The sequence below is a fragment of the Dipodomys merriami genome, unplaced genomic scaffold, assembly GCF_024711535.1.
Source record: "Dipodomys merriami isolate MVZ:Mamm:240054 unplaced genomic scaffold, mDipMer1.0.p SCAF_271, whole genome shotgun sequence".
Lineage (NCBI taxonomy): Eukaryota > Metazoa > Chordata > Mammalia > Rodentia > Heteromyidae > Dipodomys > Dipodomys merriami.
The window spans coordinates 476,988-493,400 of record NW_027204171.1 but is presented as its reverse complement, the minus strand read 5'-3'; the positions used below and the strand labels follow the sequence as shown (position 1 = coordinate 493,400).

General features: G+C 53.3%; 1 protein-coding gene across 2 annotated transcripts; it reads right to left on the bottom strand.

The window, feature by feature from the left end:
• Positions 1-218: 218 nt before the first annotated feature.
• F12 (coagulation factor XII) lies at positions 219-16,188 on the bottom strand. Of its 2 annotated transcripts, none has more exons than XM_070036483.1 (14): positions 16,119-16,188; positions 6,306-6,399; positions 5,085-5,184; positions 4,910-4,980; positions 3,591-3,701; positions 3,370-3,501; positions 3,180-3,284; positions 2,909-3,074; positions 2,605-2,789; positions 2,297-2,519; positions 2,020-2,156; positions 1,785-1,934; positions 623-771; positions 219-531 (listed from the first exon to the last, which is right to left on the bottom strand). In XM_070036483.1, exons 1-14 carry the CDS (start codon positions 16,128-16,130, stop codon positions 364-366), a joined length of 1,803 nt encoding a protein of 600 aa, XP_069892584.1. In that variant the 5' UTR covers positions 16,131-16,188; the 3' UTR covers positions 219-363. The 2 variants fall into 2 exon arrangements, with proteins under 2 accessions (XP_069892584.1, XP_069892583.1); XM_070036482.1 differs by lacking the exon at positions 16,119-16,188 and adding an exon at positions 6,870-6,972.
• Positions 16,189-16,413: the final 225 nt, after the last annotated feature.

The window sequence follows — 16,413 nt, the reverse complement described above, 5'->3', positions numbered from 1 at the left end:
ACTCAGGGCCCCGGTGCTGTTCCTGCGCTCTTTTGCTCAAGACTCTATCACTTGGAGCCACATCTCCATTTCAGGGGTTTAAATGGTTAATTGGAGATAAAAGTCTCACAGACATTCCTGCCTGGGCTGGCTTTGAACCATGACCCTCAGATCTCAGCCTCCTGAGTAGCTAGGATGGCAGGCGTGAGCCACCGGCGCCTGGCTGAAGGAGGAACATATTTTTCAAAGCATTTATTTTCTTCCTAGTATCCTGGCTCCTGGCTGGGGGCCTTGGAGGGGGCAGGTAACACATTCTTCACCATCTTTTCCATGATGACACCCCAGCCACTCTTCCAGAGCCATCCAGGAGAGAATGGCCAAGTATCAGGAGGCTGTGTGCTCCTGGATCCACGCCAGGTAGCTGCCCACATCCGTGTACACGCCTGGCTTGTTGCGATCGCCACATCCCGAGCCCCAGCTGATGATACCTCGCAGGGTCAGCCGGCCTTCTGCCTCCTGATCCTCACACACCAGCGGGCCCCCGGAGTCGCCCTGCATGGAGAACACGCAACCCACCGTGCAGCGACCGCTCCCTGTGCTTTCGTGGGCTGGGGGAAGACGCCTGCCAGGCCCCAGGGCTCACCTGGCATGCATCGGTGCCCCCCTCGAGGAAGCCAGCGCAGAGCATTCCTGGAAAGATGGCATCTCCATGCACATGGGAGGCAGAGCAGCGCTCCAGGGAGATGAAAGGGACCTGAGCTTCTTGCAGGAACGTGGAATATTCCTCTGCCCCTGCCAACCCAGAGAACCTTCCTGATGACCTGGGCAACCAGGATGAAGATGCACCTATACTCATCCAACAGCAAGCCCAAGACAGATCACCACTGCGAAGGCAAGGAAATAGGTCTGGAACTGAAGCAGGAGCCCTGCCCCCTGCCCCCATGCCCCATTCAGCTTCTCTAGCCCTGGTTTTCCCCCTGGCTGCTCCAGCCTGGGGACCGAGTCCTGCTTCAGCCCTTGCAGCCTGGTGCCCAGGGAGAACCAGTAAGGAAGGGGGAAAAAAGTACCAATCTCCCCTTAACCCCAGGAGATTTACAGACCACACAACAAGGATTCTGCTACTCATGAGGCTGAGATCTGAGGATCATGGTTGGAAGCCAGCCTAGGCAGACAAAGCATGCGAGCGTAGATTCTTTTCTCTAACCACCAAAGAAAGAGCTAGAAGTGGCCAGGCGTCCATGGCTCATGCCTGTCATCCTAGCTACTCAGGAGGCTGAGATCTAAGAATCAAGGTTTAAAGCCAGCCCAGGCAGGAAAATCCATGAGACTCTTATCTCCAGTAAACTGCTCAGAACACTGGAAGTGGAGTTGTGGCTCAAGTAGTAGAGCGTCAGCCTTGAACCAAAGAGCTGAGGGACAGCACCCAGGCTCAGAGTTCAAGCCCCATGACCAACACCCCCCCCCAAAAAAAAAAAACAAGCTAGAAGTGGAGCTGTGGCTCAAGTAGTACAGCATCAGCTTTGTGTAGAAAAACTAAGGCACAAGGTTCAGGCCCTAAGTTCAAACCCAACACACACACACACACACACACACACACACACACACACACACACACACACACACACACACACACACACACACACACACACACACACGGTGAATCTCAGGGCAGAGCAGACTCACCAGACACCAGGCCACCACATCGTCAGGCCCCCTTTGGGTCATGCCCAAGTTGGGGACTTCCTGGCCTACCCTGATGCCCCGTGTCCCGCTCTTTTTGTTTGTGTGGGGGGGTGGATGTTTACCTTCGAATTGGTGGCCCCAGCCGGCCACCTCGCAGAGGGAGGCCTGGGCTTCAGAGGACGGGGCAGGGCTGCTGGGCAGGCACACGGGTTGAATAAAAGGCGACAGGCGTGCACAGTTGCCGTCAGGGCCCTCCTGCAGGCGCAGAAGGGCTAAGGGGTAGGGGAGGAGGAGTGTGAGGCTGGGGGGTGGTCCTTGATCCCTTTCCCACCTTCCCCACAGGGGCACCCCACACACCCAGGTCATGCTGGTAGGTGATGGATGAGAAAGCCTGGTGCAGGTGGTAGGAACGCACGGCCAATGTCTGGCACTGCTCACAGCTCTGGTTGTACCGGTCCTGGCCAAGTACCACACTCAGTTCCTCGGGTGCAGGCCTGTGGAAGTGGGGGGGGGGAGAATCTGTTTAGGCCTTAGCCCTAGGATCCCATCTTGGGGAGCTCAGCCTCCAGTGGGGGGGGAGATGGGAGGATACAGGATTCGGGAGGGGCCCCCAAAAGGACGGTTGAGTACTCGCCGGTTCTGCAGGCAATGCGCCGCGGTCAGCACCCAGCAGGAGTGGATGAGGCTACCCGCACAGAAGCTGTGACCCCAGTACAGTGCAGCAATGTAGGGGTGCGCCCCGGGCAGAGCCACGAGCCCGCCAACCACGCGGCTGAGTGGGGACAGGCGCTTCCGGATCCGCTGTCCACAGGCCAAGGAGCCTACCCTGGGCAGGGCCGAGGGCTGCCCGGAGGAGGCTGTGTGGGGACAGGGCACCAGCCTGAGTACCTCGGGGAACCCTCCCACCCCCTCTTTGGGCATCTCCTTCCTCTGCCTCAGTACCTGGCGACTGGGATGGAAGGGGAGCTGGGGTCGTGGCCGATGGCCTGGGCATGGGCAGCTCCTGCCGCCCCAGGGGGAGCGAGGGTGGGGATGGGGACGGGCACGGTGCTAGGTCACAGTACTCCCAGATCAGCCTGTCGCCGCTCCAGACGAAGCACCAAGGGCGGGTGTCATTATCCGGGTTCCTGCAATCTCAGAAGTAGGGGTGGGGGAAGAGGGGTGCTGTTAGAGTTTGGGGAGCCCCTTGGAATACAGGAGGTGTCCCCCACACACACCCTATCCCGCTCTGCCTCAGCCTGGGCACCGGCAGAAGGCGTGTTGGCCTAGTCCCCAGATCAGTGCTTGCTGCTGGGTCATGTTTCGGAAGGTGGCCTCGAAGGACCACCGCTGACAGGGGGCTCCGGAGACGGTGGTCTGGGCGAGGCCCCGGTAGCTGAGACCTCGGCCTTCATAGCATTTGGCCTCCATGTCTAGAGAGAGACAGAGAGGCAGAGAGACCGAGGTTTCCATAGTTAGGAGGTGCCCACTATTGGCTTGCCCTGCCCACTCCAGACAGCTTCCCTGCCTCCTCTCACCCAACTCGCAGAAAGTTCCAGAATAGCCCGCAGGGCACCGACACAGGGGGTGGCCCTCAGCCTCCAGGCAGTGGCCTCCGTTTAGACAAAGATCCCGGCTGCAGGCTGGGGGTGGGGGTGGGGAAGAGCAACGGAGTCACCACTGGGCTTACCCTCCCCCTCCCCCTGGCACTCCCCCCAACCCACCTACCCTGGCTGGCGAGTGACCTGCAGTGGGCCCCAGGACCCTTGCACTGGCATCTGGCCACCCCAGTGGGCTCGGCTTTGAGCCACGTCTCGTGTTCGTGGAAGGAGCGGAGGAGCTGAGGCTCAAAGCACTTTTCTGGGGGAGACAGAGGGGTCCGTGGTCCCCAGAAGCTGAGGACAGGCCCCCCCCCCAGTCCTCCTGGTGTGCTCCCTGGCAGCCGTTACCTTTCTGACAGTGCTTGCCAGTGAGGGGCTCCGGACACAGGCAGTGCGGGCCGCTGGGCAGGTTCACACACGTCCCTCCTCCATGGCATGGGTTGTGTTTGCTGCAGTGGTCTGAGAGGTGCACCCCCCACCCCGAGCAAGCATGGAGAAGTGGGGTCATGCCACCCCATCCCAAGCCCCTATCGGAACCTACCTGTCACAGGACAACCTCCTCTCCTCCCTCCCTCCCTCTCTCCCTCCCTCCTTCCCTCCCTCCCTCCCACCCTCCCCTTCCTTCCTTCCTGTCTTCCTTCCTTCCTTCCTGCCTTCCTTCCTTCCTTCCTTCCTTCCTTCCTGCCTTCCTTCCTTCCTTCCTGTCTTCCTTCCTTCCTTCCTTCCTTCCTGCCTTCTTTCCTTCCTTCCTTCCCTCCCTTCCTTCCTTCCTTCCTTCCTGCCTTCCTTCCTTCCTTCCTTCCTTCCTTCCTTCCTTCCTTCCTTCCTTCCTGCCTTCCTTCCTTCCTTCCTTCCTTCCTTCCTTCCTTCCTTCCTTCCTTCCTTCCTTCCTTCCTTCCTGCCTGCCTGCCTGCCTTCCTGCCTTCCTTCCCTTCCTTTGCTCCCTACTGTCCCTCCCTCTTTCTTTTCTCTCCCTCCTCTCTTTTCTCTTCCTCCCTCCTTCCCTCCCTCCACCCCCTCTCAATCACTTGAATTCAGGGCCTTCTGCTCTCACTTGGCTTTTTGCCCAAGACTGCCACTCTACCATTTGAGCCACGTGTGTCCTTTGGATGATTCATTGGTTTTCCTGCCCTGGCTGGCTTCAAACCATGATCCTCAGCTCTCAGCCTCCTGAATAGCTATGTTTATAAGCATGAGCCACTAGCAGACAGCTTCTCCTCTTCCTTCCTTCCTTTTTCTTTTCTCTTCTTTGCTTACTTTCTTTCTTTTGCTGTTCTTGAGCATTTTTGCTAGCACTCTACTGCTTGAGCCACAGCACCACTTCCAATTTTCTAGTGGTTTATTTGAGGTAAGAGTCTCACAGACTTTCCTGTCCTGACTGGCTTTGAACTGTGATCCTCAATCTCAGCCTCCTGAGTAGCTAGGATGACAGACATGAGCCACCAGTGCCCGGCTGCTCTACCACTTTTAAGCCACAGTCCTGAACTGGAGACTCCCAAGTTGCCAAGCCTTGCTCTACTCATCTGCAAAATGGGACTCTTGATTTCCAGAATTCTCCTTCTAAGCTTCTGTAGAGTGCTGGGGTTTGGGGGGGGGGTCCCTGAATCCCAGGTGTGTGGGCACTGATGGGTCCTGGGAGAGCGCACCCCACAGGCTGTGTGCAATACCTTTCACCTTCTTGGGTTCCAGGCAGTATTCCCATTGCTGGTCCTGATCGAAGTTGGGTGTGGTAGCGCACCTGTGGAGTCACGGGTTTGCCACTTCTGCCCCGGGCTGGCCCAACCCCCCTCCCCACAGAACCATGGCTCCCAGACCCTCCCATCACCTACTAGGGAGTCTTACCAGGGCCGGTGGCCCGGCCGGCCCTTGTGGGTGCAGGTGTGGTACAGTCGGCGGTGGTATTGGAAAGGGAAGTGGCAGGGTACCCCGGACACCGTGATAGCTGCAGGAATAACAGCCCCTGAGCGCTGGGCCCAAGCGCCCAGGCTGAAGCCAGGCCTTTGCAAAGGTTTGTGCTGCTCAAAGCAAACACCACATCCTGCCTAAGTAGAGTGCTAGAATAAGTTGGTGTGTGTGTGTCTCTGTCTGTCTGTCTGTCTGTCTGTGTACATGTGCTAGTACTGGGGCTAGAACTCAGGACCTAGGCACTGTCCCTAAGCCTCTCTGTGCTCAATGCTAGCGTTCTACTACTTGAGCCACAGAGCCATTTCCGGCCTTTTCTGTATATGTGGTGCTGAGGACTTGAACCCAGGGCTTCATGCATGCTAGGCAAGCACTCTACCACTGGGCCACCTTCCCAGCCCCATGAGACTCTTATCTCCAATTAACTACCAGAGAACTGGAAGTGGGGCTGTGGCTCAAGGTGGTAGAGTGCTCACTTTGAGTGAAAAAGAGCTCATGGACAGCACCCAGGCCTGAGTTCAAGTCCCATGATGGACGAAAGAAAGAAAAAAAGAAAGGAAGGAAGGAAGGAAGGAGAGAGAGAATGAAAGAAAGAAAGAAAGAAAGAAAGAAAGAAAGAAAGAAAGAAAGAAAGAAAGAAAGAAAGAAAGAAAGGAAAGGAAGGAAAGAAAGGAGAGAAGGAGGGAGGGAGAGAGGAAGGAAGGAAGGAAGGAAGGAAGGAAGGAAGGAAGGAAGGAAGGAAGAAAGAAGAAAAGAAAGAATCTCACAGACATTCCTGCTCAGGCTGGCTTCGAATTACAATCCTCAGTTCTCAGCCTCCTGAGTAGCTGGGATTGCAGGTGTGTACCCTGGAGATGTACTGAAGAAAGGAAAAGAAGGGGCAGAAGCTGAGGAAAAATAAGGAAGACTGCTGGAATCCAGGTATGACGGTACCAACAGCATACCCCTGCAAGACCAGCCGGACACTCACTGTGCATCAGAGACCGTCAGAACCTGCCCTCAGGATCTGACAAACTGCCCAGCACTAAGGGCCTAAGACCTGACACATAGTAGGCATCTGGGGTTTCCTACCCCTCACTCCAAGGGCTTGGAGATTATTCACACCAGATTGGTCCCCTGCCCTGTGGGAGTTAAATTAGGGGGCGGAGCCAGGCCACTTACCACCCGCTGTGGGAGATCCAGTTCCAGCTGTGGGCACTCCACCTCCAGATCTGGCTCCCAGCTTAAACTCCTTGGGGGTCTTCCAAGGGGGCACCTACAGTGGAGATCACAGTTCAAAGCCAGCCTGGGCAGGAACATCCGTGAGACTCTCATCTCCAGTGAACCACCAGGAAACCGGAAGTGGCGCGGTGGCTCCAGTGGTAGAGCGCTGGCCTTGAGCTGAAGAGCCAAGGGACTGTGCCCAGGCCCAGAGTTCAAGCCCCACGACTGACACAAATAAATAAAAAGAAAGAAAGTCCTCCCTTCTCCTGGATTCTCTGCACATCACCAGCTTCTCCTTATGACCCAGAAATACAGAGATTTTTCTCTTCTTTTCTCACAAGCCCTAGGCCGTGTGTGTGTGTGTGTGTGTGTGTGTGTGTGTGTGTGTGTGTGTGTGCGCCAAATGAACCGTCATGGCTACCAACATGGCTGACAATCTCTCAGCTGCCCTCCCGATCACAGGGGCCAGGAGGCCAAGGGTAGAGGTCCATCTTGGCCCAATCCTGGTCCCCACAGCCTCACCGAGATCACCGAGTCCAGGCCCATCAGCAGGGACCCCAGCAGCAGCACAACCCTCATGGTGTCGGTCGGGTCCGTTAGTGAGTTCCGCTGCCTGCTCAGGCATCAGATCAATAGGGCTGGTCAAAGGTCTTTGGGGCCTGAGAACTGGAGACTGGCCAGGCTGTCTGCTAGGCCTGGTTAGGGGAGAGATTCTGGGGAAAGCCAGTTGATCTCTGTCAGTCCCCTAAAGGAGCACTGAGGAGGGTAGAATAATGAGGATCTGGATACTTACTCACTGTCCTCGATTAAGGGGACTGGAGTCAGACAGAGATGTTCTTATGTTCGAGGTCCCGTTTGGGCTTAGGATGTTAAACTGACCAAAAAGAAGACTTGCTCTGGGCGCCAGTGGCTCATGCCTGTCATCCCAGCTACTCAGGAGGCTGAGATCCGAGGATGGAGGTTCAAAGCCAGTCCAGGCTGGAAAGTCCATGAGATGCTTATCTCCAATAATCCACCAAAACGGCAGAAGTGGAGCTGTGGCCCAAGAGGTAGAGCACCAACCTTGAACAAAAAAGCTCAGGGACGGTGCCCAGGCCCTGAGTTCAAGCTCCAGTACTGGCACAGAAACAAGAATAAAAACTAAGAAAGAAGGGCTAGGAGATAGCTTCAAGGTAGAGCACTTGGCTAGTAATTGCTAGACTGTGGGTTCAAGCCCTAACAGGACAAAAAATAATGATGACGATGAAGATGATGATGATGAAGATGATGATGATGATGATGATTTGTTGGTCCTGGAGCCTGAACTCAGGGCTTGGGCTTCTGTTGCTCAAGGCTAGCACTCTACCACTTTGAGCCACAGCACCACTTTCTGGCTTTTTCTGTGTATGTGGTACTGAGGAATCGAACCCAGGGCTTCATGCATGCTAGGCAGGGACTCCACCACTGAGCCACATTCCTGGCTCCAAAAAATTATTATTTTATTTATTTATTTTTTTTGTCGGTCGTGGGGCTTGAACTCTGGGTTTGGGCACTGTCCCCACGCTCTTCAGCTCAAGGCGAGCGCTCTACCACTTGAGCCACAGCGCCACTTCCGGTTTTCTGGTGGTTTATTGGAGATAGGAGTCTCACGGTTTTTCCTGCCCGGGCTGGCTTTGAACCGCGATCCTCAGATCTCAGCCTCCTGAGTAGCTAGGATTACAGGCGTGAGCCACCAGCGCCCGGCTCAAAAAATTATTTTGCCAAAGAATCTAGGTGACAGTTTAGTTGACTAGCTGGGAGTAAGGTCACTAAACAGTAGAGGTGTGACAATCATAGGATAATTTTGGAATTCCACTAATACCATGAGGAAAGTGCTAAGTCCAGGGCATTAAAATGTGAGGCCGGAGCATCTAGAAAATGAAGTGGGTCTATATTGTTATTTCTACCCAGCATTTATTGCGATCCAATACTGATACCTTGATTTTTTCCTTAAAGAACCATCCCCCACTGGGCACCAATAGCTCAGGCCTATCATCCTAGCTACTCAGGAGGCTGAGAACTGAGGTTCATGGTTCAAAGCCAGCCTGGGCAGAAAAGTCCATGAGACTCTTATCTCCAATAAAAAGCCACTAGAAAACTGGAAGTGGCGCTGTAGCTCAAGAGGTAGAGCGCTTGCCTTGAGCTGGGCGTGCAGGGACAGCGCCCAGGCCCAGAGTTCAAGCCCCACGACAGACCAAAAAAAAAAAAAAAAGAATAAATAAATAAAACTATAAAAAAGAACCATCCTGCACTTCTTCATGGGCCTCTGGAACCACCTACTCTATCCTCCGCTCTAGGCTAGGTTTGGGAGATGGGATCTGTGTCTGGCCACTCAGAGCGCAGCATCTCTAGCTCACTCACAGTGATTGGTTGAGAGAATAAGTGTATGCATAAGCTCGACCAATCAGAACCTGCTTTGGGACTTCGTGAAGAAGCCCTACTTTCTTGATACTGGGGTCATGAAGCAGACACACTGGTGGGGCTTAGAGATGTTGAAGACCATCTCTGTGGCTCTCAAAACAGAAATGACGAGGCAGGAGGCAGGTCACGAAAACCAGCTGCCACTCTACGGAAATCAGCTCCACAGAGAGGCCCATGGAAAGTAAAGCCTCTGCTGGCAACTAGCATCCATTTGAGGGGTGTGTGTGTGTGTGTGTGTGTGTGTGTGTGTGTGTGTGTGTGTGTGTGTGTGTGTGTGTGTGTGTGTGTGTGTGTGTGTGTGTGTGTGTGTGTGTGTGTGTGTGTGTGTGTGTGTGTGTGTGTGTGTGTGCCACCTGAGAAGTTAATACTGCAGCCTGGCTGACATCTGGCTTGCAAATCTCATGAGAGAGTTTTATTAGACAGCTTTTCATTAGCATAATCCAATAGCCTAGACAGGCTAACCTGTAAATGGAGATTTGTTTAGCTTACGGTTTGGGAAGCTAGACACTCAAACAGCATGGCACAGGCTCTCCCGAGGGCCGCCCCTGGGTCTCATTGTCTTACAGCAGGTTGTAATTGCGGGAGCATGCGTAGACGCAGGTAGCCACACCCATGACATCAATGGGCAAACCAATGGGAAAGCACGGGGCCAGGCTCACCTCTTCAAACTCTCCCTAGAGAACTAACCAGGGTCTCCTAAAGGCAATGCCTTGGTATCCCCTTCAAGGGTATGGCCTAACGGCCCCAACTTTCACAGTTGTCCACCATTTCCCAATCCATGGTTGCTCTGGGAACCAAGCCTGTAAACACATGGCCAGATCCAAACCATAGCCGGCTCATCAGCCAGAACCGTCCTGCTAAACTGCTCCTCAATGCATGTCAAACACTGTGAGAAGATTTGTGGGTTCTAGAATATTTGTTACACAATCTTTGTGTGTGTGTGTGTAACAGTTCTAGGCCTTGAACTCTGGGCCTGGGTGCTAGCCCTGAGATTTTTTTTTTTGCTTAAAGCTAGCAATCTACCACTTGAACCAGAGCTCTACTTCCTGCTTTTTGGTGGCTAGGTAGAGATAAAGAGTCTCATAGAGTATCCTGTCAGGGTTGGCTTTGAACCGTGATCCTCAGATCTCAGCCTCCTGACTAGCTAGGATTATAGGCATGAGCCACCAGCACCTGGGTTCATTACACAATCTTTTATAACAAATACTGACAGAGTGAGTTCTGGTGATCTTGAGAGGCCATATCTTTCAAATAGCTAAGTATTTTTTTTTTTCTTTTGGTCAGGCCTGGGGCTTGAACTCTGGGCCTGGGCACTGTCCCTGAGCTCTTCAGCACTCTACCACTTGAGCCACAGTGCCACTTCCCGTTTTCTGTTGGTTAATTGGAGATGAGTCTTACAGACTTTACTGTCCCAGCCTGGCTTTGCACCATGATTCTCAGATCTCAGCCGGCGCCCAGTGCTAAGTACCTTTTTATTTTTTTTCCTTTTGGTGCCCATACGGGGGCTTGAACTCGGGGCCTGGGTGCTGTCCCTTAGTTTTTGCCCTCCAGGCTGGTTCTCTATCATTTGAGCCACTACTCTATGAACATTTTAGTGGCTAATTGGAGATGAGAGTCTTACAGATTTGGTTGTCCAGGCTGGTTTCAAACTGTGACCCTCAGATCTCAGTCTCCTGAGTAACTACGATTACAAAAAAGTGATTAGAAGTTTTCTTGAGATGGTTCTGTTACAGAAGATGGGACTGTAGATCAGTGGAGAGTGCTTGCCTAGCAAGTGCAAGGCTATGGTTCATTCCCAGCACAGAAAACAAAAAGGTAAATAAATAAGTACCCAAATGACTCCTTCATTTTATGAAGCAATAAAAGTATCTTCCCTAGCCGGGTGCCGGTGGCTCACGCCTGTCATCCTAGCTACTCACGAGGCTGAGATCTGAGGATCACGATTCAAAGCCAGCTTGGGCAGGAAAGGCCCTGAGACTCTTATCTATAATAAACCACTAGAATACCGGAAGTAGAGCTGTGGCTCACATGGTAGAACACTCACCTTGAGGTGAAGAGCACAGGAACAGCGCCCAGGCTCAGAGTTCAAGCCCCACAACTGACCAAAAAACAACAAAAAAAAGTATCTTCCCTAGGTAGTTGAGTGCCGGTGGCTCACGCCTGTCATCCTAGTTCCTCAGGAGGCTGAGATCTGAGGATTGTAGTTTAACCTGGGGAAGGAAAATCCATGAGATTCTTATCTCCAATAAGCTTAAAAAAAAAAAAAAAAGCTGGCAGTGAAGCCGTGGGCTCAGTGGTAAAGCAATAACCTTGAGCACTAAAACGTACACACAGCTCCCGGGACCCGGGTTCAAGGTACAGTATTGGCAAAACAAAACAAAGCTACCACCTTTCCCCTCATTACTAGGGATTGAATGGAGAGACTCCCTCCTACCCTACCACTTGATCTACACACATATATATATATTTTTTTTTTTGGGGGGGGGAGGAGTGGGGGTGGGGAGAGTCAGTCATGGGACTTGAACTCTGGGCCCGGGCGGTTTCCTGGTGGTTTACTGGAGGTAAGAGTCTCATGGAGTTTCCTGCCTGGGCTGGCTTTGAACCTCGGTCCTCAGATCTCAGCCTCCTGAGTAGCCAGGATTATAGGCGTGAGCCACCAGCACTCGGCTCCCATATTTTGTTTTTGAGACAGGTTCTTGTTAACTTTCCCCAGGCAAGTCTAGAACTAGAGACCCTTCTGCCTTCCCCTAGTCCCAGGTGGCTGGGTTTACAGGTGTGTACCACCACACCCAGCTAATAAAACCAATTTGAATGGACTTCTACCACTCAGTTAAAGGACTCTTCCCTGATGAGGTAATTTATGGGAAATGAAGAGTGTTTGCCAATTCTGCGGGCAGAGGCTGAAGACTTCTTGGAACAAGAAGATGGTGGGGCTGGGAAGCTGGCTCAATGGTAGAGTGCTTGCCTTGCATGCATGAGGCCCTGGGTTCTAGTCCTCACCACCACATAAACAGAAAAAGCCAGAAGTGGTGCTGTGGCTCATGGTAGGAGAGTCTAGACAGAGTGACTATCAACTGGACAGAATCCTCTGTGCAGACAGGCACTGGTAGCTCACGCCTGTAATCCCAGTTACTCTGGAGGCTGGGATCTGAAGATCAAGGTTTAAAGCTAGCCTGGGCAGGAAAGTCTGTGAGACCCCTCCCTCAATAAACCAGCAAAAAGCCAGAAGTAGAAGTGTATCTCAAGTGGTAGAATGCCAATGTGAGCAAAAAAAGACTAGCCTGAGATCTAGTATCTCTCCCTCTACCCCCTTCACAAAACAACCCACAAAGATAACAGAACCACCCCACCTCCTTGCCGATCTGCTGTTGCTTGAATGGATGAATTTCCTTTTCTGCCTAGGCCAATCTGAGTTAAAACCGAAAGTCCTGATGCAAGAGTTCAGATGTCGTTACCAGGAAGTTTCTGAAACAAAAACAAAACAAAACAAACCTCCTCCTGCTGGGTTGTGTAAGTCAGTGCCTTTCTTCATTTTGTGCTGGTCGTAGGGCTTGAACTCTGGGCCTGGGCGTTGGTCCGTTGGCTTTTTCACTCCAGACTGGCACTTTCCCACTTGAGCTACTACGTCTACTTCTCGATTTTGCTGAGTCTTCATGAACTTTCCTGCCCTGGCTGGCTTTGAACTGTGATCCTCAGAGCTCAGCCTCTTTTTTTTTTTTTTTTTTTCGACAGTCCTGGGGCTTGACCTCAGGGCCTGAACACTGTCCTTGAGCCTTTTCTGTGCTCCAGGCTAGCACTCTACCACTTGAGCCACAGCACCGCTTCTGGCTCTTTCTGTGTCTGTGGTACTGAGGAATGGAACCCAGGGCTTCATGCATGCTAGGTGAGCACTCTACCACTGAGCCACCTTTCCAGCCCAGATCTCACCCTCTTCTGTAGCCAAGCATGATCCACCAGCTCCTGGAAGTCAGTGGTTTTTAAGGAAAAGAAAATAACATCTCCCATAGGAGCTGTGTAAGTTTGAGGGAGACTTGGGGCAGGAGGCCTTGAAATCCATCTTAGCCGCTGCCCCACAGGTAAGAGTGGGGAGCAGGGCTGGGCCTTGCTGAGAGGTGCCATGGAGTGTGCAAAAGGCAAAGCCAGGCTGTCACTCTGCCCATAGTAGGTTACAAAGCAACTTCCCTATACCAGACCTGCCTGAACTCCTGGTCGCTTCTAAGTAACTGCTTTGTACAAGAGCAAGAAAGCATCCTGCCCTAACTCCTGTCTTTGTATTTACGACTGTGGGTACATAAATGGGTGACTACCCAAGTCTGGCAAAGACCTCATTCCTCCTCCTCCCCTTTCTCCTCCTCCTCCTCTCCTTCCTCCTCCTCTTCCCTTTCCTCCTCCTCCTCCCTTTCCTCTTCCTCCTCCCGTTCCTCCTCCTCCTCCCTTTCCTCCTCCTCCTCCTTTTTCTCCACCTCCTCCCTTTCCTCCTCCTCCTCCTCCTCTTCTTCTTCTTCTCCTTCTCCCTCCCTCCCCTTTGCCCGTCCTCCTCTGTGTTTTTTGGTGGTTGTTTTTTTTTTTTTTTTTGGCCGGTCATGGGGCTTGAACTCTGGGCCTGGGCGCTGTCCCTCAGCTCTTCAGTTCAAGGTGAGCGCTCTACTAGCTATAAATTTCCTTCCCAGGGTAAGGCGGGCTTAACACCTCCTTCTAGGCCTTTTCCTTCTCCTCCCCCTCCCTCAGATGAATGGTAAAGGACCCCCGCCCTCATGTCAAGCGTTGATTGCCTGCTTAGCTTCAAAGACCTGGTTGGGAACATAGAAAATGTGCTACTAAGTTCCCAGGGTTGTGAGGAAACTCCTCTTTCATCTCCTTGGTGGGAAGCATGGCGGGTCCCTACACCTCGTCCACTGTGAGTGCCAAAACAACAGGTGTCCATCAATCCAGCACCCTGCCCTCACCCTTTGCCCACCTCCATAGTACCCGCCTTAGGGAAAAAAATCAGACCACAGGCCTCCACGTTTTTTTGTTTGTTTGTTTGGGGTTTTTCTTGGTCAGTCGTGAGGCTTGAACTCTGGGCCTGGGGGCTTGAGCCACAGCGCCACTTCCGGTCTTCTAGTGGTTTACTGGAGATAAGAGTCTCACAGACTTTGTTGCCTGGGCTGGCTCTGAACCGTGATCCTCAGATCCCAGCCTCCTGAGTAGCTAGGATGACAGGTGTGAGCCACTGATGCCCGGCTGCCTCCATGGTTTAAAATACCCTCCTGATGAAATTCTAGGACCTCCTTGATCCAGGCTTCCCTAAAGCTTGCTCCTTATTATCTTCTCCCTTAGCTTTTTTTCTCCTCAACGCTGACGCTCTACCACTTGAGCCACAGTTCTATTTTTGGCTTTTTGGTGGTTAAGAGTCTGAAGGAACTTTCCTGCTCGGGCTGGCTTTGAACCACAATCTTCAGATCTCAGCCTCCTGAATAGCTAAGATTACAGGCGTGTGCCACTGAAGCCCAGACTGAACATCCAGCTCTCTACCCAGAAAGCCTTTCCCATACACACTCCATTAACCCTGAAATCGGTACATTCTCAATTTACCCTGGGATCTCACTTGAACACAACAGCCTTTGCCAGGTGAGGTACCTGCCCTTTGTCCTACAGGCCATTAAGAGTTTTCTCTTAACTCCCCAAAGAATCCTACTTACACCCATTTGTCTCTATCTCCACTGCTATCTCTCTAGGTCAAGCCAGTACCAGCCTGATTCTGTAGCCTTCAACCAGCTGTCACTCTTGGTGGCAGGCTATTTAGTGATCATTTTCAAGTATAAATTATCCTTTGAAGGCCTTCACCTTTCACTTAGGAAAACAAAGCTCTCCTTGGTGTACAAACCTCCCATGATCTAGCCTTCCCTCTTCCTACTTCTTCCCAGACTTCTTGGCTCGCTGAAGGTGCATACTCCCTCTAGGCTTGAAAGGCTTTGTACTCCTTGCTACCTCTGCTGAGTCTTCTTGAAAGTTACACCTTGGGCTGGGAAGGTGGCTCAGTGGTAAGAGTGCTTGCCTAGCATGCATGAAGCCTTGGATTCCATTCCTTAGTACCACATACACAGGAAAAGCCTGAAGTAGCGCTGTGGTTCAAGTGATAGAGTGCTAGCCTGGAGCACAGAAGAGGGAGGTTCAAGGACCGTATTCAGGCCCTGAGTTCCAGCCCCAGGACTGGCCAAAAAAGAAAAACAAAAACATAAAAACACCTTGAGCTGGATATGCCTCACACCTGTCAGCTGCTCAGGAGGCTGAGATGTGAGGATCGTGGTTCAGTGCCGGCCTGGGCAGGAAAAGTCCATGAGGCTCTTATCTCCAATTAACCAGCAAAAAGCCAGAGAAGTGAAGCTATGTGGTTTAAGTGGGAGTGTGTGTGTGTGTGTGTGAAGAGTTTAGCACAAAAATCTAAGCAGCAGTGTTCAGACTGAGAGCTCAAGCCCCAGTACCAGGACCAAAAAAAAAAAAGTTGCACACCCTGAGAGTATTTCCTCCCCCCCACACCCCCACCCCTCCACCCCCTCCAACCTAGGGTGCCCCACCCTGACATTATTAGCTCCTGGTCCTAACGGCCTCCGCACTCCCTGACCCCCTCGATTTCTTTCTTTCTTTGCAGCACTGTTCACCGTTCCCCCCTGGGCTCGGTGGCTCACACCCCATCGGTCTGGCTGGGTTGCGGGGGGAACAAAGCGGTGGCCCGCTCCCGCAAGGTGTTAGGAATAGACGGCTGAGACACAGGCCAGGGTGCCTCCCCTCGCTGCGTTTCCTGTTGTGCGAAGGCGGAGGGGGGGGGTGGAGGAAGCGGGGTGTCACTGCGGCCCCAGTCCTGGCCCCCCCCCCGGCTGCCCCACACCTGCACCGGCGGTACGGAGCTCACCCCAACCTCCGGGAGGGCCTAGCGCTGCCTTATAAGGCAGCAGAGGCCGAGGGAGGGCGAGGCCGGGTGGGTGGGGAGCAATCACAACATCCGGCAGCACCGCGGCGGGGCGGGGCGCGGGTGTCGGCCGCGGCGGGACCCGGGGCGCCGCGGGGCCCTGCGGGGGGAGATCAGCAGCCCGTCCCCCCTCCCCCGCCGTCCTCCCTCAGTTTCCCACGTGCGCTGTCCGGGACAAGCCGAGCCAAGACGTTACCACGGGACACAAACCCCCAGCCAACTCCAGGAGACCCCGCAGAAGCCCCGCAGCCCGAGCGTGGCGGCAACAAAACCCTAGAAAAGGCACCCGTGCGTGCGTCACTCGAGCCACACCCTTCCACCTGATGTAACCCAATCGGATTGCACGCCCGGGAATGACTGACGTCCTCACCATTCAATCATACCTCTAGTCTCATGGGCGTGGCCCAAAGGTCCCACCTCCGTCTTCCCAGGGAAGGCTCGGCCCTAATTGGCAGGTCGGTATCCAACGAAGGCCTAGAAATTCGAACCTAACACCTAACCCCGCCCTCAAGCCAACCAAGACGAGCTTACGCTCTTAGGCCCGCCCCTTGCTTCTTTGATCCAATCGATGACTAGGTGGGCGGGGTAAGATGGAGAAGCAGACTAATAGGAAGACGGCGCGGGGAGCATCCGCTCTGTTATAGGTCGGGTAAAGTAAACAGAGGGCGGGGCGGGGCG

Excerpts from the sequence above, each read along its gene's own strand:
- F12 (XM_070036482.1), bottom strand. The coding sequence starts at position 6,926 with ATGAGGGTTGTGCTGCTGCTGGGGTCCCTGCTGATGGGCCTGGACTCG. Across the intron at positions 6,400-6,869 it reads GCCTGGACTCGGTGATCTCG|GTGCCCCCTTGGAAGACCCC; the intron begins GTGAGGCTGTGG and ends TCTCCACTGTAG. Across the intron at positions 2,157-2,296 it reads GCGCATTGCCTGCAGAACCG|GCCTGCACCCGAGGAACTGA; the intron begins GCGAGTACTCAA and ends CCACTTCCACAG.